This window comes from Bactrocera dorsalis, chromosome 2, assembly GCF_023373825.1.
Source record: "Bactrocera dorsalis isolate Fly_Bdor chromosome 2, ASM2337382v1, whole genome shotgun sequence".
In the NCBI taxonomy this organism is placed as follows: domain Eukaryota; kingdom Metazoa; phylum Arthropoda; class Insecta; order Diptera; family Tephritidae; genus Bactrocera; species Bactrocera dorsalis.
This window is the reverse complement of record NC_064304.1, coordinates 11,281,571-11,308,089: the sequence shown is the minus strand read 5'-3', so window position 1 is coordinate 11,308,089 and position 26,519 is coordinate 11,281,571. Positions and strand designations below refer to the sequence as shown.

At 37.9% G+C, this 26,519-nt stretch overlaps 1 protein-coding gene across 3 annotated transcripts in view; it reads left to right on the top strand.

Moving 5' to 3' along the window:
- Positions 1-150: 150 nt before the first annotated feature.
- LOC105227533 (signal transducer and activator of transcription B) overlaps positions 151-26,519 on the top strand; it is a 56,193-nt gene continuing 29,824 nt past the window's right edge. For all 3 annotated transcript variants that reach the window (XM_011206905.4, XM_011206903.4, XM_049447170.1), the window contains exons 1-2: positions 151-844; positions 17,317-18,312. In XM_011206905.4, the coding sequence (XP_011205207.2) occupies positions 18,018-18,312 (295 nt within the window). In that variant the 5' untranslated portion in view covers positions 151-844; positions 17,317-18,017. The remainder of the gene's footprint in view (positions 845-17,316; positions 18,313-26,519) is intronic.

Sequence of the window (26,519 nt, the reverse complement as noted above, 5' to 3'; positions counted from 1 at the left end):
CCAGACCAGTGGCAACGCCAGCGACTAAACAGCTGCAACACAGAGTCGCATTGACTGGTCGAAAGTAGTCGCTGTGCTTGTGTGAGTGCGTTCGCTTTGAGTGATTTTCAAATGCAGCGCAAGTGTAACGCTGTGTGACTTTGTGCTTTAGTAAAACGTTAGTTGAGTGCTAATTCGCTGTTGGTGATGTTCATAATAAAACGCTGCGGGTGATTTTTCGTTTCTGAACGGCGCTGCATTGGCATTTCTTTGCACCCACCAAATCGAACAAAATGTTTTTCCAATTGTGTTTAGTTCTTAAAACTTTCGGCGGATTGCAAAACTGAAATAATTCGCTTAATTTAAACTCGTCCGATTTTTTATATGTATTTGTGGTTTTATTTTTGTGTTTTTGTGGATTGTTTATGGAAGTATTAACGGCAGTGGCTGGAAGTGTGTGCAAATGCAAACAAATCAATTAGCACATCCAGTGCAGAGCAAAATATGTAAAAATATCTACATACAAACATATTTATGTACTTGCGCGTGTGCGTTATAATATTTGTGTATGTGTGTGTGTGTGCGGTATAAAAAGTGAAAAACAAAGTGTGAATTCGTGCGAATAACTGTGCCAAAGCGTAGGCAAATTTTCAAACATAAATCTTGTACAAAGATGTGTTTTGCTGTTGCTTTCTGATTCTACGCTCGAAAGCCGTTGCAGCTGTGAAGCGTGAATTTCTGTGCGGTACTTCAAAAAGTGCCCAAGGTGTCCAAAGTGTCGACTGTTGGACTGTTGCTGCATGGCGTTCCAATTGGTTGCTGCTGCTGCTGCCGCGCCACTGTCGAGCAGCTAAACGTCCATCAGGTAAGAGGCCTTGGTCATACTAATTTGGGCTGTGGTTTGCGCTCTAGGTCGTGGCTAATGAAAATTATCTCGTGTGCTTAATAAATCGATGACCATTGATTGAAATGCGTTCGTTTGTCATAATCGCATTTGTTTATTAGCATTTTTTATTATTTCTCCAATTTTTACCTTTCCTGTATGACTGGGAAATAACTGCAGCGAATGTCAGACAAAACAAAATCCAACATCGATTTATACATTCATACTAATTTATTTTTGTTTAGACCAGCGGTAAAGCTCTCAATTTTGCCGCAGCCATCTGACGTCTGCGTCTGTAAATACATCCTTATGTATTTCAATACTTATATACATATGTAGCTCCATATGTCAATACTAATGCAAGTGTGCAAATATTCGTCTGTCTCGAGCGTTTGTTGGCATTTTATGTTATTTCGTTTTCGAATCTCAGACATCTAAATCTAACTATATGTATCTACGAGTATCTGCTCATCCACCCGCAACTGTTGCCCTCAGCGACCAAAATACGCGGCGTTGTTTGTGTGCTCATGCTCAATTATTTACATAAATACATACATATGTACATACATATCTATGTGTAAGGTCGTTTTCGCTCTTTAATACAGAGGCGGTACAAATAGGATGATATATTGCCTCCATGTCGGGAAATTCTTAATTTTTGCTGATTAATTTTGTGGCCAATAATACTATCGTCATTCATAACAGTTATAAGTACGCAAGCTCTCTTGTATAGTCTATCATTGTGCCTAGATGACTGCAGTTAAATTTAATGTTAGTATTTATTATTCTTTGATTCGGTGGGTTGACCTAGTGAATAGGTAGTAGTTCTCCATAATGTTCTAAAACTATTTTTGAAATATGGGACAGATTACAGGTGCGATAGAAACAATGAAATATTTCGATATATCGGTTTGATAGAGAATATTTTGTGTTATGGTGGTTATATGTATGTATAAACAAAATATTCGAAACCTTGTTGTTATCTCCGGTATAGATTTGTGTTCAGAAATGCTGTTTGTCGGGCCAATTATGGGACACTTTAAAAACAGAAAATTGGTTGCAATAATTGAAAAAATATTTTCTTAAACTTAAAAAAAAAATTATGAATGAAGTTAGTATTGGGTCTTGAATGTTTATTTAAGAAAATCGTGTACAATAATAAAGGGCGATCCATTTCGAGGTTCCTCAATTTCTTAAAGAAAATATACAGACATTTCAAATTGAATGGAGAATTTTTACTATCATTCGAAAGAACAATCTTTGGCATTCATTTTGCAGATTACCTCTTTCAAATATTGGCCGCGGCTACGTCTCAGATGGCGCATTCATTGAATCCAATTTTCGATGACGCGTTCGAGCATTTGGACAGATAACTGGAAAATGACACGCGTGATGTTTTGATTCAAAGCCTGAATGTCTGCATAGACTTTAGACTTTACATATCCCCGCATGAAAAAGTCTAACGGTGGGATATCACACGATCTTGGTGGTCAATCAATTGCGCCAAAACATGAAAATAGCTGTTCACCGAAGTGTTTTCTCAATAAATTCATGGATTGATGTGATATGTGGGAAGAGGTGACGTCTTGTTGAAACCAAATTTTGCCGAAATCACAAGCTTCAATTTCAGCCATCAAATAGTCGGTTATCATGGTGCGATAAAGGCCGCCATTGACGGTTACGTTCTCACCGGCATCATTTTTGAAGAAATATTTGCCGAAGATTCCACCGAGCCACAATACACACCAAAAAGTTGTTTTTTTCTGGATGAAATGGCAGCTGTACAAACTCTTCAGGTTGCTCCTCGTCCCAAATGTAGAAAATTTTCTTGTTTATATACCAATTGAGCCAGAAATAGGCCTCATCGCTGAACAAAATTTCGCTCTAAAACGTCGGATCTTCTCGAAAGCGATGTCTCTCATCGAGCGTCTTCAGTTCTTGCACAATACAACATGAGCACGAAACACATTATTTACAGAACGTGACGACTCACGCGTGATCTGTCGAAAAATGCTATTGAAAAAAGTACCTCTACTTGGATCACCCGTTATTATTTGACTTATTGTCCATCTAAAGATATATAATATAATGCTCCTATCTTTCGGGAAATTTGTGGATTCCATCCCAAAATAACTGTGCGAGCTCTGAGCTCAAGAATTAGTCCAGTAAATTTTTGATACCCTGTTTCTAAGTGAACCGTTTTCCAGTGAGGGTGGTTTTCTTTGACCGGAAGAAAAGATAGTCGGATATTCGGGACTATAAATATATATTCCAAGTAATGTTTAACCGGTATAGAGTCCTGGATGTTATCATGTTGGAAAATTATGAGGACGAAAACAGAAAAAGACCCACAAGGACCGTATCTTTCCAACGCATGTTCAAATTTTTGGAACAATGGAATAGAAATTACCTTATTTTACGCCGTCTTTTGGTAAATTGATGTTTTTGTCTGACCCCTCCTACATTTTATTTGTGTTACGCCCATGTTAAAATGCGTAAACACACATATTTATTTGCATATAGGGGGTTTATACATACATATATTATCAAGGTTCTTAATTTTGAAAAGTTGTATTTTTCACGCTTGTCTATTGCTTGTGTTGTTTTTGTATGTTTTTGCTTTCCAATTGTCTTTAATTATTGTTCTTTTATCGACACTATCTACGCCGACTGTGAGCATCAAAAGCGGAAAAGTGCACAGTTCGTCGCACAGCGATTGCCAGAAATAGTTGGAGGGGGAAAATAGACACAGACTAGCGGTGCTTACAAACATACTCAAATACATATTTATATAAAAGTCGATGTGCATTCAAAAATTCATTCATTTGCCGCTGCATAACAACAAACACATGTGTGTGTTCACAAATTTACATTTGACAGCCAGCGGCGACTTCATTTGTCGGGTCAATAAACGCTGCGCGTTAATCGCTATTCGCCTTCGCGCCGCATTGGATTTGTGTGATGTCAAATGAGTGCACACATACATATACATATACATTATTTATGTGGATGGCTTGTAAAGTGTAGCGCCTTTCGGCAGCTCAACAAATTCGTTTAAGTAAATAATAACAACACTAATGCCATTTAGTATTCCCCTACAAATATTTTGTGAGCACAAACATACATAAATACATGTGTGTGTGTGTGTGTGTGAGTAGTTGCTCCCTAAGCACGCTCGGGATGCTCCTTGGGTAATTTATTTCACTGCTAATGTCTACACCATGTGAACCACTTTCTTCATCGCGTTGGTTGCCACTAATTTAGAAGTATCAGTAAGTCAATCAAGGTGCGCCGCTGTGCAACAACTACAACCACAACAAAAAAAAAAACAACTGTGAAAAAGGTGAACTCAAAGAAACAACATTACATGAAATTTCAATGCCCTTCTCTAGCACAGTCTCCGCCATTGACCATTGTCACGAATTGTAAAACGCCTTTGTTGTTGCTTGCCACTGGTTTTCAGCGCACGGTTTCTCTTATATAAATTTTATTTATGCTATTTTGTTAGAAAGTTTCACACAAACTTCCTACACACAACGTGAAAATGTTAATTCTTACCTTTTTTGCTGTTGTTGTTGTTGTTGTTCGCTTTTTACTGCTTTTGTTTTGGCTTTTAATTCACAAGTCGCGCGTGTCTTTATGATATTAGTTAATTGCTAGTGTTGTAGTTGTTGTTGTTGCCATTGCCGCTTCTTCACTTTTTATTTGGCCTTTGGTACACTTTTTGTGACAACAGCAGCAGTGTTTTGGTTTTTGCTGTTGCTGCTTTTAGATTATTTGTCACTTTTTTGTAGCGTTTATTATACGCTCATTGTTAATTAGTTTTTTGCTCATTTCATTTGCTTTACTCTATTTACACTGATATGTGGGTATATTCGAAATCAGCTGACGTTGCAAAATCCCACAATCGCTCACCCGTTCAATAAGACATTTGTGTGTATGCGTGTGTGTGTATGTATCACTGAAATCACTGGCTTACGATTGCGGAATTCGCTGATTCCTCGTCGTTGATTTTTACGGCCATTTTTTCGTTTCTTGCTGACCGTTAAGTCGCACGACTCGAAAATTGTGTCATTCGGTAACGGTTTTTAGCTGAGTTTGAATTTTTCTATTCAATGCTGTTGATTTTCATTACTTCATGCGATAACATTTCAATGGCTTTTGTGCGGCAGTTATGTGCACATCGTGAATAACTATCTATATCATTGTACATACATATGTACATACAATCATATATACATATTTACTTGTTTATATATGTACATAAAGTTCGTGCATTAAGTTGAAACAGTTTTTCTTGAGAGAGAGGATTTTTATGTTGTGAGACGTTAAGAAAAATAGGTTTATTAGTTAAAAAGGGATATTTTAAGTCGTTAGAGGAAATTTATATTTGAAACGATTTTCTTATTGCCAAATGTTTATAAACTGAACATGTTATATAATTAGTTAAAAAGGGATATTTTAAGTCGTTAGGGAAAATTTATAATTGAAACGATTTTCTTATTGCCAAATGTTTATAAACTGAACATGTTATATAATTAGTTAAAAAGGGATATTTTAAGTCGTTAGGGGAAATTTATAATTGAAACGATTTTCTTATTGCAAAAGGTTTATATAATGAACACGTTATATTATTAGTCAAAAGGATATTTTAAGTCGTTAGGGGAAATTTATAATTGAAACGATTTTCCTATTGCAGAATGTTTATATACTGAACATGTTATATTATTACTAAAAAGGGGATATTTTAAGTCGTTAGGGGAAATTTATATTTGAAACGATTTTTTTATTGCAAAATGTTTATATATTGAACAGGGTATATTTTTTTTAGTTACTTTCATTGTTCTTTCCCGCTTATCCTCCCACCCTTAATAAGTCGGTTGGAAAAGATTGAAACACTTATGTAGTTGAAATACGAAAATTTTAATATATGTAAAATTTGTTGCGCTCTCTTACCACTTTTTCCAACCATCAGCAACCATTGAAGACATTGCGGCCACCCTAATGTATTCATTATTATCTATGTATGTATGTACATTTATAAATATGCTGGAGTAATAATTCGTTTGGAAGGTGATGGATCGCCATATAAACACAATGAAAATCGTCCATATATGTATTTTTTGCTGTGAATGATTATTAATTTTTATGGTTATTTACGCCAAGGTCATCTCTTTTTACACATCATATTGGACTTCGAAATTGGTTCATAACAATATGTATGTACATATGTATGTATGTATGATGATAAGCAAAACTAGCTTGATATTTATCGCCGATAATAAAAAGTAAACAAATAACGGTCTGAATGCGACGAAACATTTGAAATTTCGGGCTAGCGGTAATGAACTTTGGGAAGATAAACTAATATGGAATGTCTCACAGAAAAACCCAAATGCGGCAATTTTGCTTGAAATGGGTCTCATCGTTGAACAAAATTTAGTTTGAAAATGTGGGATCTTCTTGGAATTTTTTAAGAGCTCATAGAGCGTCAGGTGTTTTTGATATTCCGTGTATCCTAATAGACCTAAGGTCGCGTTGTATACCTCATTTATCATCCTTCTCATGCTAGTATAGTTGGTAAACCAATAATTGATGTTTAAATAGTTTCAGTGAAAGTAAGTCAACCTTTTTCCTGAATATGTCAACTTTTTAGAAGAGTCTTTTTATACAATTATCAAGTTTATCTATCCCATTTTATGTGTGTCGAGTTCTTCGCGTTTTTGCTCTAAAAAAATATGGTTTGTGATTATGAAGTGAGTGGAAATTTTTATCGAGGGCCTTAAAACCTCCAAGCCCTCTTTAAAACTACTAAAAAATTCCTAAAGAGGCTATTTCATTCCAGAAATAGATACCATGAACTCACATTTTCCATTTCGAATTGATAAAATACTTTCACTGCAACTAATCTTATCACACTTATGTGGTTAAGAATTAATAAAAATTATCTCAGTCAAAGTTTAGCTCAATTACCTCACAAGTGCTTACGTAAATATAAATAAACATACAAAAGTAAAAATAAATATAATATATAATAATGCGAGGTAATTTAGTTACTTCAGATAAAATTTATGAACTACTATACTTTTAAATGAAGCATATGTCATAAATATAAATATGCAATAATATATTGTAGTAATAAAAGAGAAATACGTGTTTGGAAAAAGGAGAAACATAATAAATAATAATTGATAGTTCAACAAGAGAGCTTTTAAAGGGTTGTACAAAATTTTGATAATGCGCATAAAGCAAAATTATACCCTCAACAGGATGTGTAAAGTTTGCTACGAAGTTTGAAACACTTAGAAGCAAATGATCAGCATGGTGAGCTGAGCCGATTTAGACATGTCTGCCTCTATATACGTGAACTAGTCCCTCAGTGTTTGAGATATCGATCTGAAATATCACACACGTCATTCTCTCTCCAAAAAGCTGTTCATTTGTGGGAGCCGTTGATATCGGACCTTTATAGCATACATATATGTAGCTTCCATACAAACTTTACGTTTGAAATAAAGTGTTTGCACGGAAAGCTTTTTCATTTCACGAGATATCTTCAAGAAATTTAACCTGATTAATGCGTAATAATAATGAAATCTTCGAAGAAATTATATAGATCGAATTAGTATAGCTTATAGTTACCATACAAACTAAACGATCAGAAGCAAGAGCTTGTAAAATATATTCTGAAAGGTTACCGTCTTTTTCTTTTATTTTTGTTTCTTTAATAGGAACTAACATTTTCAATTTAAAGTCTTAGAATATATAAATTTTAAATTTAAATCTACCCAAATTTAAAATTTATCGAACCGGCATTTCGAACTGCCAATAATGTCGCTAGCATTCCGAGAGCAGCTATTGGAGCATAGTCTCTAAGCATAAAACCGAATTATTTTTAAACGCTTCCAATATTCTATTTCAAGACACAAAACGCGTTGTCTTTTTATAAACCATTGTATTCTGCTGCCATATTCAGCTTTTCGTACCCCTTACAGCTTGTGGCAAATTGTGTGAAGCGAAATTCACTTTCAACCACATTCTTTGATACATATGTATTTGTACATATTTATAGGTGTATGTACGAGAATATGTGCAAAAAAGATTATAAATATATTTTACATATGTGTCGCATGCGTACTCATACAATCCCTGCGGGAAAATCTTGAATTCTTTTCGCTGTGACTTAAATATTTTAAAAGTAATGATTTCCAGTTAGATGTTGGTATAGTTGCTGCACAAGATCTGGAAAATAAAAATTTATTACATCCTGGTGGGTTGTTTAATGTAAAGTAAGATTTTAGTAACCAAAAGCTATCAGGCATATTTTCTGATAAAGCCAAAAATGAGGGCAATATGTATACGCCTACATTTTATATGTTTGATTTATTATACTTATGTGTATGGAAGAGTTTTCCCCGAATTAATTTTAATTTTAAGAAAAAAATTAAGAACTGGTTTTGCAAACAAATTTCATTTGTAATTTTATCTTATTTAAAGAGTAAGGCCAAACTGTCAGATCACTGTAGTGTCTTTCAAACTGAAGTGGCAGTAATTAAGGTAGCAACAAATGTACTTTTCCGAAGTGTGGCGTCTTTTAGGGAGGTTCGAACAGAATGGTAAAGAGCAGGTTTCTCAGTCTTCGTGTACTCGGTCGCTGGATCTTTGGATCACCGGGCTTCGTGCAAGCAAGTGTTCGTCAGCAACCAGCACTGGTAGGGTTCCTTGAGTGGACTGTTAGCCCACATCGTCGCAATGATAAGTGTTCTAAACTGGACACTAGTGTAAACATGTGGACACTTCCTCCTCCTCTGTCCAGTTTTCGCCAAATTAAGGTTGAAACAGCTCGGTTGTCATACTTTTTCCGAACCCGCCGTATTGGCTGGATGTGATATTAGCCTACTCAATTAATATAGTATACTATAGGCGTTTTGTCGATATCCGACAATCTGTTTGATCCATACCTAGGAGTTCTGGTGATCACAACGGACAAGCGTCGCTAGCCGTCCGTGGGATTGTCCGTATGATTATTCGTGAAACTTCGCAGTAACTTGTGTTATCTGTAACAAAATATAAAAGGGACCTTAATCTACATAAGGTTAATAAACTTTTTCATGTTGAAGTGGTAATATATGCGATGGTCCCCGAGTACCGACGTTTTAGATAAAAAAACTTTTATGAGCTTTAAGTTTAAATGGAGTAGAGGTCTTCTTCAGCTTCCCCCGGCGCGTACCACTTCGAATGCTCTCAGAGCTGGAGTGTTTTCATTCATTCGGTTGATATGACCCAGCCATAGTAGCCGCTATCTCTTAATTCACTGAACTATGTCAATGTAGTTCCATTGACTGCGACATTCGCCGATGACGATGCGCAAAGGACCAAAAATCTTCCGGAAAATCTTTCTCTCGAAAACTCGTAAGGCCATCAGATGTTGTCATCGTCCATGCCTCTGCACCGTTTAAAAGGACGGGGATGGTGAGTAACTTGTAGAATTTGGTCTTTGGTCGTCAAGAGAGAACTTTATTTCTTAATTGCCTACTCAGTCGGTAGTAGCACCAGTTAGCAAGAGCAATTCGGCATTGAATTTCGAGGTTGACGTTGTTGCTGGATCCAAGATAAACGAAATTATCTACAACTTCGAAGTTATGATTGTCATCATTGACGTGGGAGCCTAGTCGCGAGTGCGAGGACTGTTTGTTTGATGACAGAAGAGATATATATATTTCGTCTTGCCTTCGTTCACTGCCAGATCCATTTGTTTTGCTTCTTTGTCCAGTCTAGAAAACTACCAAAAACATTTAGAATCATATTCTGACCTAACCACTTAAATATGAAGTACTCAAGTCAGTTAAAAATTCTAACATTTTAATGTTACACTTAGACAATATTTTCCTACACGGTCTGTGTCCCATTCATACATCAGCGACAAGCTATCCAGCTTGATTGTTGGCAAAGCCAAGTGTAGCTGTTGCGCCTTTTGTTGTTTTGTTGCCAATTGTTGTGTTGCGAATAAAATGACTGCGCGAATTTGGCATTGGATCGGTTACTATATATGAGTACTCATATTGCCTATATATAAAAAACCCGCTTGTGGGCGCTACTTTTGAGTGCAGTGCGGTGCATGGAATTTCCATTACAAAACTAGTTTTCGCTGAATGCATTTTTACCCCAGCAATGCATGTGTGTGTGTGCGCGCTTCTGTGCATTTGTGTGTGTGTTTCCGCGTAATTGCGCTTTGCAGAACGGTGAGAGGGTGCCCTAGCGCCTACTCCACGATATATGCGGTGCATTTTTCATTTAATTTTTTTCCAAAGCGGTTAACTCTATAGGCGAACGCAAGCCAAGGCACCAAGGCACATGTGAGCATGCAAGCGCGCACACACACACACATATGTATGCATGCATATGCGTACCGACCTGAGTGCCATTGCAAAATTTATGGGAATAAGCGTACGAAAAGTGACAGCTGAGCTATGCTGACTTATTAATATGCTAGTCTGTGCTTGTATGAATAGCTGTGAGGCTTTTGGTAGAGTTGAATTTTCGAAATTTTTCCCACCACAGGAATTCGCACAGATTTTCACTTTTCCTGCAATGCCAACCATGCCATCTAAGCCGACTTGAAATTGCCTATGCAATTTTAATTTCTTTGTTTTTTTTTTGCGATTTTTTACTGTGAAAAATTTCTGTTTCTTGCATTGGCGGTTTTTTCGGTTTTTTAGCGCTTTTATTTTAAGCATTAAACCTATGTCTGTGTGTGTGTGTTGGTGTGCGATTCTCGCTTGGCGGCGAAATCACCGCATTTGCCTCAAGTGCAAATCTCGGAAATCCGCTAAAGAATGCGGTCGCACCGGTATTGACTGGGCGCTTGGCTTGTGCCACCAAGTTGACATGAATACGCTTAGCTGCGGTGTAGCGTCGCGTGCATGCAAAAAAAGGAAAAAAAATTAAAAAAAAGTTAAAAAATGAAAAAAAAGTAGAAAAAAATATTAAAAAAACTCAAAACGTGAACACTTAAACCATACAAAAGTATAACGATTTGGCCGTCTCTTCGTTTTCTTGTACTTACATACATATATTGGCTCCTGCTCATTTTGGTTTCGAATCTCCGTTTTTAGAACTCCCATTCCAACAAATTTTGCCCATTCATTGCCTGGCAGTCTGTGCCTAGGAATCTGTAACTGCTCTTGTGTTATATATACACATACATACAGTAATAAATCTACACATATGTACATATATATACATACTATATGTGTGTACGTTTGTACTTACCACAAATGGCACGATCATACCGTGAAGGGTTTTGCTTGAAGAGTTTGTGAAGAGTCCACTTCAGCTTGCTAAATGCCACATTGTTCGGCTCATTATACGAATTAGTTGCAAGTGGCGAGCGCGTAAAGTGAATCTGTAATTATGACCGGAAAGAAAATAATAAAGAAATAAAGATTTTAAGCATGACGAAGGGGAAATGAAATATGAAAAGCTAAAATTATAAGCAAAAAAAACTCCACAATACTTTGTAAAATTGTGTAAAATCCACATACTATATATTATTCTTAACGAGGCTGATGAATCAGCAAAACCCTCAATTACCGTCTGAAGAAGGGATATATTCACTTTGCGGAAGTAGAATTCCGACAAATTAGAGGTTTCATGGCACTTGAGAGAACTCTAACGGATATGGAAATCAAGTTTACGTCTTAGCTTAAGCTTCCCTTTTATATTTTTTTTACTAAAAATAAAGTAGTATATTAAAACTTATTATCACATGTTTGATGAATGTAAGATTTTCAGCTACTTTATCTCCACTACGTATCTCTTTTGCGATCTCTGCACCATAATGATGATTACAATGGAGAAAATATAGCAGCCGCAGCTGAGAGTATACCGAAGACCGTGAAGAGTCGATTCGGCGCCATTGGCAGCAGCTCGGACAGACGTATGGAACGGCTTGGCGCACTTTACGTCGAGATCTTAAATTGAAAGTGTACAAAATACAGATTGTGAAAGAACTGAAGCCACACGATCTTTCCAATCGAAATGACTTCACTCTGTGGGCTCTTGAATAGTTCCAAAAAGATACGATGTTTTCGAACCAGATTTGGTTCAGCAATGAGGTCCATTTCTGGCTGAATGGGCATGAAAGCAAGCGAAAATTGCCGCATTTGAGACGAAGAGCAACCTGAAGAGGTTCAAGGCCATTTCATCCAGAATAAACAATGGTTTGATGTGATTTGATTTCTTCAAATTTGAAGCCGGTGAGAACGTTACCGTCAATGGCGATCGTTATCGCGCCATGATAACGGACTATTTGACGCCTGAAATTGAAGTTCATGATCTCGGCGACATTTGGTTCCAACAAGACGGCTCCACTTCCCAAACATCGCATCAGTCAATGTTACCCTGTTTAGGGTATAAAAGCGTCGATGAGCAACTACATTGATTACGTTAATCGGTAGCATAAATCCGTTCCGCTGCAAACTCCGTCTTAAGTGTGACCTTTTTTCGTCAAATTTTGCACTTTGCGCTCCAACTTTTGCTTGGCGCTATTAAAAAGACGATCAATTAAAATTATTAACTCAAAATGGCAAGCATTTAAGCAATGGCCCCGGAAATGCCATTTAAAAGATTTTCCTTTTGTTTCCGCATTTTTATTTCAATATTTTTTCATTCGTTTGCCTATGCATTTACATACATATGCACATATTTGTATGATACATTGTTGTTGTCGTATAAAATTAATTTGAGCGCCTTGAACTCGCATTAAACCGGGTAATCGTTTAAATACTTAATTTGCAGTGACGGTGCTACTTTCATTTCAAATTAGTTACAACAATAACAACAGTGACAAGGAGAAAATAGAAACGAATAAAAAATGAGAATAAAAACAACAATTCCTGCCAACGCTCACCTTCGGCTACTTTTGCTTTTAAGTAATCGGCTCAGCAACTCGTTGATGGACATTTGGACTGACATGCGTTTGGACCCCTACATATATGTACATGCATATGTGTGTACTTGACTACAAAATCGCACACTCACACTCACATTTTTGCTTTATTTATACTTAGTAGTAAATCTGTGTATTTTAGGAGCTGTCTCTCGTCTCTTGTCTAATGTCTACCTGTCTATTGCCATGGTGTTGGACGTGTCTTGCATGGCAATTTGTTTGTCGCCGATTCACTTGCATTCGACGAGGTTTAATGAACCCCGCTTTGTAGTCAGCACTCTTTCATGCGCTTCTCCAGTTCACTCTTTTACATAGCTTGCTTTGCTTGTTGTTGCATTTTTGTTTTTGTTAATTTGTTTATAGGGCGTCAATAAGCTTCTAGCATTACAATTTGTTTACATTTACACGCCACACCGCAGCCGGCAGTCGCAGGTGTTGTTGTGCGTTTCTAGAGCTGCCCGAGTAAACAATACGAGGTGGATACCTTAAGCCGACACTTGTTCATAATCGAACACCGATACTTTACAGATTATGCAACACACATAACGAAGTGTGTGTGTATGTATGCATATTAATAACAGGTACTAATAATTTGTAATGAAAATGTTCGCATTTATGTCACACAACACAACGAACAGCAGAGCTGAGTGTGTGAGGAGCTCCGGTGTCACGTTTCACAGTTTAGTTCTTAGAAATGTGTTGTAGCTTTCCTCGGGTGTATTTTCAGAAAATTTCATAAGATATTGGCTTCTTTTTTAGAAGTTATTGAATATACTATATTCTTTTTGAGTTCGTGACTACCCAACAGTGTGTCGAATTTTCGAATTTAAGGTGGTCGTCTAACATCGCACTCAGATTTAGCGCCTATTTTTGAGGATGGATTTCAAAAACATCACATATTCATTTGCACAATATTTCCAAAATAGCTCATGTCTAAGATTAATCTCAAGGGTGGGTTAATCTCGTAGGTCAATGAGCCAAGCTTAGACCAGTTTTGGTCCTTTGCGATACCAGATGGAGTTCAGTTACTAGGTCCTATGAGTAGTGATCCATTAGAATGCCTGCGCTTGATGCGAATTTTAAGACTCTGTGCCCTCGCATCGATACCTCCTCCAGTGTATCATATCGAGGGGACCCCAGATGCTTACAGCAAAGTCTTGCCAAGGTAGAACAAGTGTATGAGAGATGCTCCATTGTTTCCTTGGTGCCTTGCTCTAGACATTTCTAGCAGTCTTTTCGAACCAAGCTAGATATTTTGTGAATCAGTAAAAATTTTAAGATTTTCAATATATCTTCCATAGTTTTGTCAGAATCGTGCCAAAATAAAAAACACTATACTTTGGTGAGCATGCATTTAAATTTGAGATAGCCTGACGATAATGGTCAGCGCCGGGTAGGGTTTTGGGCTCTGATATCTCTTAATATACGAACTTACGAATAGCACTGAGTCGACGTATTTTGTATTGTTGTAGTTTTTATTGGTGTTGCTATCGTAAGGGTCCGGAGTTAAATTTTTTGGTTACTCCTGGTCTACATTAGAAATTTGCTAAATAATCGATATTTTCAGACCGCAAGGGTAGCAACCACTTTCAGTTCTAAAAGGATTACATAATATATTTTGAATTCAGGCACAAAACGAAGCTTTAATTTTGCAAAGAATGTCTTAGTATGCAGATAATATAACTACTACATCAACCTCACATACTTTGTATGAATGGTTCTTAATGTTAAAGAATTTTATGATGCGTGCTCTAAATTTCAACCTTCAATAACTTTAACAAAAAAAAAAAAGAATTTTGACAAAATATTTATATCACGGGGTATGCGTCTGATCCCCTTCCTAATGAACTGCTAATTTTCAAAATCGGAGATTTTTCGAAATTTTTATGGACCACTTGACGTGATTTGACCCATATATCTTTAAATCCAACTTCCTATCAGGAGCTGTTGTGGACTTAAGAACTAAGGAGGGAGTTGAGAGATAAAGTCCTCTTTGGATGAACAAAAGTAACAATTTCTTCATCTCCCTTATCTATGATTCTAACAAATGGCACTGGAACCATGACAATATCCGCTAAATTGGTTCATGCAGAGTTTGTAAGCAAGACTTTGCGAATGATTTGTTGAAAACATACATAACGATAAATATTGCATAAGATCGATTGCTGAGCAAAATAATTGTTATAAGTGTCGACTGGGATGGGTTTCAGTGCCTTTACCAGTGCAGAGGTGGGCAGTGCATTTAGCGAATTTTGTTCGTTTTCGGTTCATTTTTGGAGCACCATTCGAGAGATTCTTGGACAGTTTCGATGTCAGTTCATAAATCCACTTCTCGTTTCCAATAATAATGTTGAATGTGTGGTCCTCATCTACGTTGTGAAGCATCTCTTTTGCGACCTCTCCTCTTAAGTCTTTCGGTACGAGTCTAGTATTGACACACTTTTTTTCAAAATAGTAACCAAAATGTATTTAGTCGATCTGTAAGAAATTGTGAGCTCCCCTGCTGTCTTTCCCACGCCAACGCGACAATTTTCAAGTTTCTCTTTCTTTATCTTATCCGATAACTATTCATTGAAGTAGCTGGATAGGTGACTCGCATGAAAAAAGTTTTCGATTAATTCACGAGCTTTTTTGAATGCTTTGTGTTACTTAAGCTCCGCAAAATCGGTGTTAAATTTTTTCCTATGGTAAAAATCGCCAAACCAATTGTATACGAACATAAAAAGGGTTGTACCAATTTTAAATTTTTTTATCAATTCGTCTTGCGTGGGCAGTTTAAAAGGAATAATCCAGGTCAAATATGATCAGGTGATCTATGTTATTAAGCTCTTTGGTTTTTTTCTACTTATAAATTTATTTCTACTTTCTTTATAAAGTTATAGGTCAGAAATCGAACTGTCTTACAAAAAATTAAAAAGTAATTCTTCAAGTAAAATATTTTAAATGTACATATAAAGTACGTACATATGTATATAACCTAAAATTAAGCGTAATATATATCGGGTTATAACGGGTTTTTGCATAAGAGCGCTACAAAAGTTTTCTCAAATAAAACAAAATGTTTTGGAATATCAATAAAATTCTTTATTATTGTGAAAGTACATTAGATGTTTATTATGTATAAAACTCGATTTCTTTTGCATGACGCTGAACACAATTTTCGACGGTTTTCAAGCAGAAATCAGTCGATAATACTGTAATTTCACGTTCGATATTCATACGACGTTCAAACGTCGCTGACTTGCTGGCTTCCCCAAAGACTTGACGTAACTCCACAGGAAATAGTCTAACGGCCATTTCACCAAACTTGGTTTTCAATAAATCGATTGTGACATTCGCTGTGTGGCTTGTAGCGTCGTCCTATTGGAACCATATATTGTCAAAGTCCGTATCATCTAATTCAGGCCACAAATATTCGGTTATCACTGAGTGATGGCGATTTCCATTCACAGTAACGTGCTGGTTTTGATCATCACGGAAGAAGTACGGCTCATAAACTGCACCAGTCTTGGAGTGCGTGTGGATTGCTGCCTCACACAAATCTTGCTTATTGACGAAGCTATTCAGGCAGAAATGAGCCTCATCGCTGAAGATGATTTTGTAATGAAAATCCGGATCATTTTCAAGTCGTTGCAAGATCTTTTCGCCAAATTTGTCTGAACGACGCCACAGAGATGCCCAACGCTTGAGAACGACACGTGAGAGTCTTGGATCTTTCTCAATTGAGGCGCTAGCGGGAGCAATATTCTCCACACTACGGGCACTCCTTGTCTCACTGGCACGCGATCATTTCGTACTGTGCCTGTGACTTAAATTTTTTCCACTAGACGCTCAATTGTTGATCTGACAGGACGATTATGACGACCATAAAGTACGCATTCCGACTTTTGGTAGTAAATTTTAATAATTTCGACTCGTTGTTGAACCATATATCTTTCCATGATGATAGCAAACCTTAGTAAAGAGAAATGTCAAAAGAGCGAAAAAAATATGGCATCGTTCGCTGTCCCTATCGGAGCATCGATTTGAGAATCTTAGTACCTATAGTTAACATTTGACCGAAAATTTTGGTCCATGTGCCAGATTTATAATTGAAATTCAGAGAGGATCTTTTCCTGATGACAGTATGTCTGTGTGCTACAAATGAATTGAATAGGGGCAATACTTCCTTTAGCCTCCATATATCCAATATAGAGATTTTCACACTTAAGGATGAATATGAAATGTTCGGTTATATCCGACCTTAGCTCTTCCTAACTTGTTTGTAGCTATTTTTAGACACGAGTGGGTAATCTGCTAGTTATCACTGTAAAACATATACTTAGTAAGTACTCGTGCTAACAATTAGCGAAACCAATTAGCGATTTTTGTATAAACAAATGTAGTACTAAAATGTCTACAAACACACGGGTATTAGTACTTTGAAATACTTTGCTTCGAATTGTATATAATTATGCTTGTTTCGCACAAGATCACTAACAAATATTTCACGCTTTAATTTCAGGGTAAACATTAGATTGAAGTGGAAAGTGAAATTCGTTTATTGAAAGCCAAAAATAATAAACCGACAATTTATGCGCCAGCCCAAAGCAAACACAAAAGCAAAAACAATAAACACCAACAAATATTTTGAGTACCGGTGTACTTGCGGTAATGACACAGCAACAACAACGAGTGTAAAATAAACACTAGTAAAAAGTGTAACAGCTGTCAGAGCAATTGGCAACGCCGAACACCGCCAGAAACCGAAAAAGCCAACAAAAATTACAACAACAAACAATTGCTGTTTGCGCGCGCAATTTGCATGATTGTTGCAACACCTTGACAAAAACAACACACAACAAACAAAGCGAAAAATATTATGACCCGTTTTACCAACAAAAAGAACAATAAAAAAGTTGCAACCAAAAAACCGTTAGTGTTATAGATAAAAGATATTGCTTGGACGACTTTTTTCCTTTCGCCAATTTTGCCAACTTGTGTTATTACAATTTTTTGCTGGCGTGCCACCACCAATTGCCGGTGAGGGCCACATTTAGCTGCAACAAATAAGGGTGTTGAACGTTGCCGGTCAACACAACGGCAACGAACAACAAATAACGGCCAACTGCAAACTGCGGACAGCAAATAACTACACGCCTGTCTGCCGCGTTGCCTGCAAGCGTTGCAACTGCACAACAACTGCAACAACAAACAGCAGCAATAATGACAACAACCAAACAGGCTGACATCAATACAAACACCACAACCGCCAACGAAGTGGCCGGTCACGTTGCAGCCGTTGGTGCCACCGGCAGCGGCAACGGCAACGCCATTGTTGTGGGCACCGATGTTGACAACGGCATGGGATCGCCGTTGACGCCGTTAAATAGAAACTCGAATGGTCACACGAACCACACAAATAATTTCTACAGTAATTCATCGAATTCAAATTCAAATATTGGCAATAATGGCAGCACAACAACTACAACAACAACTGCAGCAAATAACAACCAGCGTGGTAAGTAAGCAGTGTGAGAATGTTTTCACGTAGTTTGTTTGCCAGCAAAGAAATTTTCTATTATCCTCGTATTTACTCGCGGGCGCATTAAGTTAATGGCAGCAATTTCTATAAAGACCTTTCGGTGAGAAAGGCTAGGCGGGTATTGGGTAATTGTAGTTTAACTTTTGCCTTAGCACACACAATTTGCTACGTTTCTGGTAGCGGCACATTTTCAACTTCCAATTGCCATCGAAGCATTGAACGTTTGGCCGTTATGAGGCAGAAATATTTTAAACCTAAATTGATCTTAATATTTAGGAAAAAAATGGCAATTATTTTTAGTTTTTGCTGTAACTACAATTTTTCTTTTAACTATAACCTACAAAAACTTGTTATTATAGCGAGGTCTTACACTTATTTCTATGTTAATGGAAACGCTTCTGTATGCCTTTGTTTTTTAAAGAGCACGTCTAGTGTGTCAGCCTAAAAAAAGACGAAAAGAGAACAATTGTATCAATTGTTTTCGAGTTTTAAGCATTTTCTTTATATATATGTATATAATACTAGCAAATGGAAAAATACAATTTATGAAGAGAAAATGCGGCGCTTAAACAAATCCTCTGTTGTAAAAGGTTTTTTCATAGGGATGCTACAAAGGTAGACCGATGGAAACAGCAAACGACGCCATATTTTTTCCTCTTTTGACATTTCTCTTCAGTCAGATTTGCATTTCATCATGGAAAGATATACGATCCAACAACGAGTCTAAATTATTAAAATTGACTGCCTTAAATGGAGTAAGTGGCCTCAACTTTAAGAACGCCAGATCCAATTATTGTTCGTCACAATCGTGCTGTCAGATCAACAATTGAACGTCTAGTGGAAAAATTTGAGTCCAAGGCACAGTACAAAATGTTCCTGTGCCAGTTAGATAAACAAGTGCCCGTAGAAGTAGAAGTGTTGGGCAGTTGGGAAAAGATCTTGGCCTACATCTTCACAAGATCATATTGAAGTAAAAACTGAAGTCGCTTGGCCACTAGAATCGTCGTATGTGCGTTAATTGGGCTGAGCAATAACTTGAGAATGAGCCGGATTTTCATCGAAAAATCATCTTCAGTGATGAGGCTAATTTCTGGCTGAATGACTTCGTCAATAAGCAAAATATGCATTTTTGGTCAAGTAGCAGTCCACACGTAGTCCATGTGTCACCATTACATCCCGAAAAAATTATGGTTTGGTGCGGTTTATGGGCCGGCGGCGTCATTGGGCCTTACTTCTTCTGTGATGATGAAGACCGGTACGTTACTGTGAATGGAAATCGCTTACGCTCAATGATAATCGAATATTCTTTATTATATATCTAACTTCTACTAATTATATACCCCACTATTGCACTCAAATTTAATGTCCCCACCCGCCCTCTTTGCTTTTATCTCTACATCGTTAACTAATTCCCAAACGCCAGCTGAACTGCCGTCGAGTGTTCGTGCGACGAGCAAATAAATTTTCGGCGCGCTGTTCATGGAAATATTTGATAAAAATATGTCTCGTTTGTATGTGCAATAAACGAGCGAATTAAATTGGTACTAAAAATTCGGATGCATTAGAAACGGCCGAGGCGGTCGCCTTGAGTGTCTTGTATGCAAGCATAATCGCCACTCCTTTTTGAAAGCACATAAATCTTAGTGCACGCACACACATGCTAATAACTACTGTCATAGAGACAGACAAACACACATACATACATATATACATACATGCACTTATAAGTGATCTTATGGGCTGGCATTCACAGCTCACAGTCAAATGGCACTTGCAATGGCAATAACTATGCAAATGTGCCACTCGCCAGCAACGCAGTTATGTGCATGTGAATTAGTGGTTTACGGGTGGCATGCACTTAAACACTGCCGCTTAAGTTTGCCGCAGTACATGTGTATGTGTGCGCATGGGTCCACTGCACACGGCCATGGTCAGCGCACACATAAAGGCCGCCGTGGCCACTAACACTTTTTAATGGTGCAAGTGGCGGTGGTTCGGTGGCGGCAAGTGCGGCAGTTGAACGATTGGGACGTCAGGTGTGCGTGGAGTGGAGCCACTTTGTGCAACACCGCTACAACAAAGTACCTATGAACATGCAACGCTACGTAAAGCTGTGAGTAGTCAGCCAACCGCAACAAAAACAACAATTAGCGCATAATTCTACATTATCAACATACTTTCAACTTCATATTCAACACTTGTTCACGTTCTATTAATGCAAAGAATAAGCTAGAATACTTGTTACCACATATATCCAGGCGCACTTCACACACGCCCTGCCCTGGCTAGATGATGCACACGTGAGTACTTGCAACAAAATGCTGCACACTTGCCTTGTCGCCAGTACAGTGCAGCGATGCATATCACTGGTGTTCTCTGCTGCTGCACAAGTGAATGGATGACTATCGCAGATATGTATATATTCACAGTCAAAAAAATAAGAACACTTAACCCTATAATATTCGACGGCAAATTATTTTTAACAATAAAAATGGTAACTTCAGATTTACCGAAGCTAAAATACCTTTCAGTAATAAAAAAAAGTTAAATAAAAGAATCTGCCCTTCCCAATATCCAGACTTAGGTTAGGCTTAGGCTGATCTAGAAAGATCGCACGTCGACTGCTATACGCAGTCCTCTGTGAAGTCAAAGGAAAGAGCCAATACAAATTTACACAGGCGGTTAATTACCATTCCCGCCAGTTCGGTGGAAGGAAGGTACGCGCTCCCAAGTATTTAAGCCTTGACCTTCCAGCGGTCAAAAAGGGGAAAGTCAAGAAAGAATAATCCGGGACAGCCAAGAAAGAAGTATGGAATTGCTTCCATCTCGTTTTCTTCTACATACTTTCTGCAGATGACCTCTGGTAAGATACCCAGTCTTATAGCATGTACGCCAATAGAGCATTGGTCTGTTAAACCTCCCTCCCACAACTAGGGAGAAGCTAGCCTCACTGAGGATAAAGAGATCACTAGATCTCGTGTGCTCGAACTTGGGCCAAAAGGATTTTGCGACAGCGTATGTACCGATGGTGATCCAGCACTGACCAAGCTCCCGAAGCCCTGCTATCTAGTAGTAGCACAAAAGAGGATACTGGAGCACTGACCCGCTCCCATTTTACTGATAGCGGTTCTAGAATGCCTGTGCTTATTAGCTCATTAGCTTTACATTTGCCTACGATTCTTCTGTGGCCTGAAACCAATACCAGTTTTATCACAAAGTATCACTATGGTATTGATAACGAGGTTAGGCATTTCTTGGTCAACCCTGAACGCACTGTTAATGACCTCAAGGTTAGTATCGCCGCCCTGCTATCTAAGTTGATGATCACTTCTCTGAGGGAGCCTGCACTCCAGAGCAGTAAATCTATTGCTACCTTAATGGCTGTAATATCGGATTGGAAAACACAGCAACAGCTGGATTTAATAGAGAGCTCCTGACAGTAAGACCTTCCACCGACCTTCCCCCAAGCTTTGACCCATCCATAAAGAAGCTCTCTGTTCCTCTTCTCCAACGTCGTCTTCCCATCCACAACTGCCTCGCCGGTATATGGGCCGACCTAAATTTGACAAATGGAGAATCATCAAAGAAAAAACTGGAAACGTCAAGTTGAAAACCAAGACAGAATTGTGGAGGAATTTACAGAACTTTCGTAAGCCAAATCCATCGTGAATTAAAACATTTATTTTTTGATTTAGATTTTGGAATTAATTTTTAATGTAGAATTTTAGGATCATAAAATTCGCAACCTTGTTTGGGATAGAACTATTTTTCTTTAGATTATTGTTTGTAACAGGGAATATACTTATTTTTATGTCCGTCATTGTCCATACATATACAAATTTAACCCGTGCAGTGCGCGGCTGGGTGAATGTGAATATTAAAATGCGTCGTTGAGTGCTGAGGATATCCTCAACCGCCAGCATTGATGACGGCGATATTATTTGCCATAAAGTTGACGTTGATGGCTGATGTTGCCGGTGTGATGGTGGCGTGGCGGTGGAACGGAGAAGAACGCGCGTCGCGTTGGTGCTGTTGTTATTGTTGGCGGTGGTTGATGAAGATGGTGTTGTTGGCACTGTTATAGCTATCACTTTTGCTGTTTGCTGCAACCGTGTTGAGTGCCGTCGCCACTCACTTCACTGCGTCGGAAAGTGCTTCAGATATTTTTTCATTGCTGTTTTTTTTTGTTGTTTTTTAACGATTTTTTATTACAACTCACTTTTTATATGTGTGTGTATTATGGCTTTTTAATTCATTTCTTTTCCTGTTGCTTGCCGCAGCGTCCCGCAGTCGGCGCGCGGGCATCTTCGCGTGCTTGTGCACGCTTAAATAGCGTCAAGTTAACAACAATTAACTTGCTTTTTCCCCCATTTATCAATTCTGATTTTCGTTTTTCTTTCTTCGCTGGTGTTACAAATATAAATATATACATATAAGTATATTAAGCGAAAAAATGTTGGCTTCAATCATTAATCAAATGCTTGTTGTGCGAAATAGTTGAGTAGCTGCCAATTTCAGGCAGCGCTCGCAGTCCGCCAGCCCTCAATGAAAGATAAATACAATTTGAAGCGCTGCGGCAAAGTATAAGCGTTACAAATTCGTATTGACTTTTGGGTAATAATCTTCTTTCTTTCTATTCTATTCTTCTGTGTGCTTTGTAATTATTTGAATGAGCGGAAATGCGTGAGTTGCGGAAATTACTGTAAAAGGCTTTCAATTGAGAATTATTCCGTTAGTTTGGCTTTGTATCATTCGTAATAAAGATAATGCATCTCGTTAACTGCTTTTTAATGTTTAGAATTCGCCTAGAGTGCATATCCAGAATTCTTCTAGTCATGCGAGAATCTGATTAATATTTCTTTTACTTATCAACAAAAGAAATTTCAGCAGCGAGAAGAATTTATTTTACTTTGATCTCTTAGTTTAAAATGATAGTTCAATTTAGTTGTGTTGCTTGATTGCACATTTATGCACCGAGAGTTTTTAAATTTTTAGCGGTTTGAGGCAAAAGATCGGCTAACTGAAAGAGAAGTATAAACGCATTTTCCCGAAACTGAATTTTTCAAATCGGGAGACAAGTTTACTCGTAACTCGTCTTGAGTTAATTTCCTTTCCAGCCGGTTCGGTGGAATGTCTGAAGGTATGCGCTTCCAAGTGTTTAAGTCTTGACCTCCTAAATGCGAGACAGTCAAGAAGGAAGTGTTGAGTAGTTTTCATTTTGTCTTTTCCACACAGCTTCTGCAAATGGCTTCTGGTAGGATTCCCTTACAGCATGGACGCCAATAGAGCAATGGCCTGTTACAAGCCCCACAACTAGGGAGACGCTAGCCTTACTGAGGTCAGAAAGAGATCACTAGATCTCTTGCGATCAATCTTGGGCCAAGAAGATTTTGCGACAGCGCATTTACGGATGGTGGTTCAGCGCTGGCCAAGCTCCCGCGAAGCCCAGCTACCTGGTAGTAGAACATAAGAAGATATGGGAGTACCGACCCACTCCCATTCTACTGATAGAGGTTCTGGGGTTCCTTTCCTTACTAGCTCATCAGCTTTACTATTTCCAGTTTTCATATCACAAAGATACTCGATGCTATTGATAGCGAGATTAAGAACTTCTTGGCCAAACCTGAACGCACTGTTAATGAGTTCAAGGCTAGTATCGCCGCTCCGCGATCTGAGTGAAGGCTGCAGATTTAGAGTTCGAAGCGGATCAATGTTAGACTCATACCAAAAGATCTGAAACCGACATCGAGTAGAGGTCGCAAAAGATATGGTTGATAACGTAACTGGGGACTCAACATTTGTGGATGTGTGTGTGTTGGATCGTTACTGGTGACGAGACGTGGCGTTTTAAATCTGAAAGCCAAACTATCCAAGAATCTAGCGAAAGGTACACCAGAAATTAGACGAAACCGAAAAAAGTTCCCCATTTAAGAACGAGAAAATGTAATTTTGTTTTGTCAGTCTAGGCTGATCAGATGGTATTTGCAAAAATGTTTGATTTACTCATTAAATTTAAATTTAAATTGACATTCTCACTCAAAAATATACATATGTAACCGCTCTTATGGAATCTATTTTTTGCAGTTAAATCGTTGTTCTGTCCTTTGAAATTCCTTTATGACCATTTCTATCGATCTATTTTTGTATGCGGTTGCTCAATTTTTCCGATTTCGTAATATGTATTGGACTTTTAATATGACATAAAAAATAAAATAAACGCCACAACTTTCTTATGAAAAGTCAGGAAGTCGCGAGAAAAGACTTCATTTCACCTTCACCGAAAAACATTAATTTAAAAAGCTGTCGTCGTAGTTAAAAAAATGGAATATCTCTACAAACATAGAAATAAATATACATCATGGAAATATATGTATGTATATGTATATGTACAGTTATGCCAGCTTTTCGTGGCATCAAAAACATACAAATTCATCTTCCGTTAGCTATTAATTGGAAATTAAACACGAAAACTGTCGAAAACCCGAAAATCCAGAATCAATTAATAATAACCGCTACTCGTGCCACACGTTTACTAATTTTAGGTCACTACAGACATACATAAATATTTAGTGTAGTGGCTCGACAGTCGCCACTCATAATAGTCGATTGCATGCCAACACGTTGTGCGTGTTATGCGACAGCAATGAAACTTATTTACAACATGTGGCAATTTGGCCTTTTTTCTGTTGCCACTGCTGACACATAACTGGTATGCACACACGTATGTACATACATATTTACTCGTGGCAATCTGCAAATTGCGAATTATTGCAATTGCCATTTATGGGGAATTAATCAAATTTCTTTGAATCGTTAAAATCTTGTTTTATTGCACAATTTACACGATTCCATGCTGACATTCGAAAAAGAGAGAGTACGGCCAAGCTAAAAGTGGTCGACTGATTTTTGTTGTTGACGAAGATCCAACGTATTCGACTCGTTGAAAGTTGTGGTCTTTGGAGGATTAGCTATGAGGAGTTTAGTTATGCTCACATTAGTGCCTTGCGATCTAGTATTTAAAATATGTACGTCTATATACATACATACATATATGCACATGTATGTACGTATAGCAGCTATTTAAAAAGAGGAGAGTGAAGAAAACAAAATTAATCAGACTTACATATGTGATGGTACCCTGGAATAACTGTTAGACTTCGTTTAATTAGCATAATTTACAATATTAAAGAATTTTTCTTAAACTGTAAGCAAAATTTACACCTCCTGCCTTTCATGAAACCCCTTAGCTGAATACCCTACTAGTTTTTAAGATTGAGGTATATAATTATGCTGAAGACATTGCTTCAAATTAGCAAATTTCAGCAAGCGCTTTGACTAATTACACCCTGGAGAGAGTATATGAAGTTTGTAACACCCAGAAGAATACGTGGAGATCCTACAAAATGTATTTTATTTAATTTTTTCAATAGTAGGGGGAATCGTCGAAAGCCGGAGTGCTGAACTTTAATCCGCTAAACTTAACCTTAACCTACTCCCAACTCAAGACTCTCCCAGGAAACACCAGATAAGGTATTACTTCGTGGGAGTGATAAAGGAGACATGAAATTCCTCTATAGCACGATCGACTGACGCCTATTCTGCTCTAACCTTCTTACAGGGTTTGTTCGGATAGTAATAAGACTGATATTCTTTCGTTGCGACTGTACTTCGGAGCATGCACGCACTGACTGGATTCGGTAGAGGGCGTCCCTAGCTAACTCCGAGCACCTGGAGAGTCAGGACAAACATTTTCACGCGACGTGTTTCTGTGAGTGGTGCAAGCCGAAAATGCAGCGTTCGTTAGAGCAGAGGTACGCGATTAAATTCTGTGTGAAACTCGGTAAATCTGCGACAGAGACGTTTGATATGATCAAGCAGGCTTACCCAGATGTTACTTTAGCAAGAAGTGGTGTGTTTCGGTGGCACCAGTCCTTTTTGGAGGGCCGGGAAGAGGTCGTTGATGAACACCGTGCTGAGGGACTCTTCGACAAACACCGACAACTCAGACCGTGGACTAAGTATTCGTTTAATTGCCCAGATGTTAAATTTATCAGAATCTGTGGTTCGTGGCATTGCGGCGGAGCACTTTAACATGTGCAAGGTGTGCGCGAAGATGGTCCCAAAAATGCTCACTGACGACCAAAAATTGCGGCGAGTGGAAGTGTGCCAAGAAAATTTCTTTT